General features: G+C 24.5%; 1 protein-coding gene across 1 annotated transcript in view; it reads left to right on the forward strand.

The window, feature by feature from the left end:
• Nucleotides 1-463: 463 nt before the first annotated feature.
• Nucleotides 464-2,974, forward strand: part of LOC108686976 (importin subunit alpha-5-like) — a 10,789-nt gene continuing 8,278 nt past the window's right edge. Inside the window, exons 1-2 of the mRNA XM_018192511.1 lie at nt 464-529; nt 747-1,051. Of these exons, the coding sequence (XP_018048000.1) occupies nt 464-529; nt 747-1,051 (371 nt within the window). The remainder of the gene's footprint in view (nt 530-746; nt 1,052-2,974) is intronic.

A 2,974-nucleotide genomic window follows, 5' to 3' on the forward strand; every position in this document is an offset into this window, starting at 1 on the left:
TTATTCGGTAATTATTTTCATCGAATTGTAAAAGATAAAATTTTTCTTCTTTTTTATTTTTGACAATAATAACAGGTTACTTAAATTTTTTTTGACAAAGAAAAGCGAATAACACGAGCATATATAGTAAAATCGGCAATTTAATCAGATAGTTTTACACCGACTGATTAGTAAAAGTACGTTTGAAATCAATTTATTTATATATTAGATAATATATAAATAAAGATTTTTTTTTTATTAATTCGTTATAAACTTCCATACAAATAAATATTCAACATTTTACATATATGATAAATTTTAAATTAGCAATATTTAATGCAATCACGTTTTATATGTGACATTATTCCATGATTTTCGTTATTCAGTTATGATATTCACATTATTATCTTAAAGATGTTCATTTCTAATTTTTTTTTATCGTTTATGCAAATAAATTTACAGTAAATCATCTAAAATCTAAACAATGTCTTCTGGAGAATATTATGATCACGTACTCGCAACAAACTTTGAAGCTTATATTAAAGACGAAGTAAGTGTAAATTATTTTGTGATTTATAGAATTTTAATAAGATTTATAGCAGATATTTTTATTTTAATCATATAGTTCATAAATTTAAGAATGAATGTTATATGTAAATTGCATGTTCTTTAATATTCCATATAATTTTTATTACATTTTAATCATTTAACATAAATCACTACATACGAATTGTATATATTTATTTTTGATACATTTTGTATCTTAGGGAATATTACGAATAAAAATAGACGAAATGGATCTGTGTAAAACCATAAAAAAAATTCGATTGATAAAACGCAATTTTGATGTAGAACAAGAAATATTTAAGTTGAAGTACAAAACTTCTCTTTCATCCGATTCCAATCTTTCTATATTAAATGAAATTGCAAACAACATAAACTCGTCAGATGAAACATTACAATTAATGGCAATTCAAACGTACAGAAAATTAGGTCGAGAAAGGAATATTGTGAATGGTATGATAAAAGGTGACATCTTATCACGCTGCATTGAACTTTTAGACAGCGACAAGTATGTACCCATAATGAAAATAAAAAAAGAATTCATAGAATTAAGTAAATTATTTATGACCGTTCATTAAGCTCTTATGCAGCACATATACAGTGCCCGCCAAAAGTTCAACTAAATATCTCAAAAAGTATGTATTTTTAAGAAAAATGTTTTAGACAAAAATTTTAGGGTTTAAAAAGATCTATTTAATGATGTTATCAGTTTGACCTTGAGTAACATCACCAATGTCAGATCAAGGTCAGATCGATTTTTTTAAATTGGTCATTCTATTTTTGATTCCAGAGTCTAATAGCTGATATCAAAAACTTTTCAACTACAAAAAAAAATTTATTTTTATTAAATAAGGTGTAGAAAAAGATTTATATAACCAAAATTACACGGTGTAAAGGAGACTATCATGATGATAATAATTTTCGTCCATGTGGAGACGACAAAAAAAGAAATGAAAGTCATCTCCATTTTTTAATTAAAATGGTTTGATTGTTTTTACACAATATGATTCCTCTAATTATTCTGCATATAAAAGTATTAAGATAGTGATATAAAAAAAATTAATAGTTTAAGAGATATTTACACTTTATGGCACATATTGACATAAAAAATGTTGAATAATTCATAAATTATAAATTTTTTAATAACTTTAATATATATATTTTTATATTTTTTGATAATCTTATATTTTGTACCTTAATATTTTTATGAACAGAATAATGAACCGAATCAGTTAGTGTAAAGAAAACACGTCGTTGCTTTAAAAAAAATATGTATGCAAAATGATGGATAATTTTTTAAATAAGCAACTATGTGTTTTTTTTATATCAACTGATTCATTTCATTATTCTGTTCATAAAAAAAAGTATTAAGGTACGATTATCAAAAAATTTATAATTTACGAGTTATTCGATATTTTATATCAAATAACTCGTAAATTATGAATTTTTGTGCCAGAATAAAGTGTAAAATATCTTGTAAACTTTGATTTTTTAATATTATTATTACACCTTAATACTTTTATATGCAGAATAATTAAATAATTAAATCATATCATGTAAAAAAATTTATATAATCCTATTTAAAAAAACGAAATTGATCTTGAAATCTCCGAAGCGCCTTCACCTGGTCAAAAATTATTATCACCATATGATAGCTCTCTTTACACCGTGTAATTTTGATTATATAAATTTTTCTTTACACCTTATATATTAGAATATATTTCAGATGGTAATTGAGTAATATATTGAGTTATATATTGAGACACCCTTTTTGTATGTGTGCAAGCGTGCATATGTGCGTGCTTATTTTTGATGATATAAAAAAATGTTTCAATTGAAAGTGGAAGGAGAGAGAGACCATCACCTCCACTTTTTTAAATGGAATTGTGTGATTTCTTTTACACAATATGATTTCTCTAATTATTCTGCATATAAAAAAAATTAAGGTAATAACAAAAAACCAATAGTTTCGAGATATTTTATACTTTATTCTGGCACATATTAACATAAAATGTTAAATAACTAAATTATTAACTTTTTGGTAATCGTACCTTCGTCAACTATTGGTTTTTGATGTACTACCTTAATACTTTTATGCAGAATAATTAGAAGAATCATAATATATAAAAAATATATAAAAAAAAAATCATACAATTCTATTTTAAAAAGTGGAGATAACCTTCATATCTTTTTGGCGTCTCCACCTAGAAAAAAAACATGACCAAAATACATCCCCCTCGAAATTGTTTCACTTTCGTTTGAAAAATTTTTTGTGTCATCAAAAATAAGCGAAATATTCAAGATGTTTGATTTAAGTGGACTCTGTATATCTGTATATATTTACACGCACGCACACACACACACACACACACACACGCGCACGCACGCATGTATATATATATTTAGCGGAATCTATAACGATAAATTACAT

This window comes from Atta colombica, unplaced genomic scaffold (assembly GCF_001594045.1).
Source record: "Atta colombica isolate Treedump-2 unplaced genomic scaffold, Acol1.0 scaffold198, whole genome shotgun sequence".
NCBI classification, from domain to species: Eukaryota; Metazoa; Arthropoda; class Insecta; order Hymenoptera; family Formicidae; genus Atta; species Atta colombica.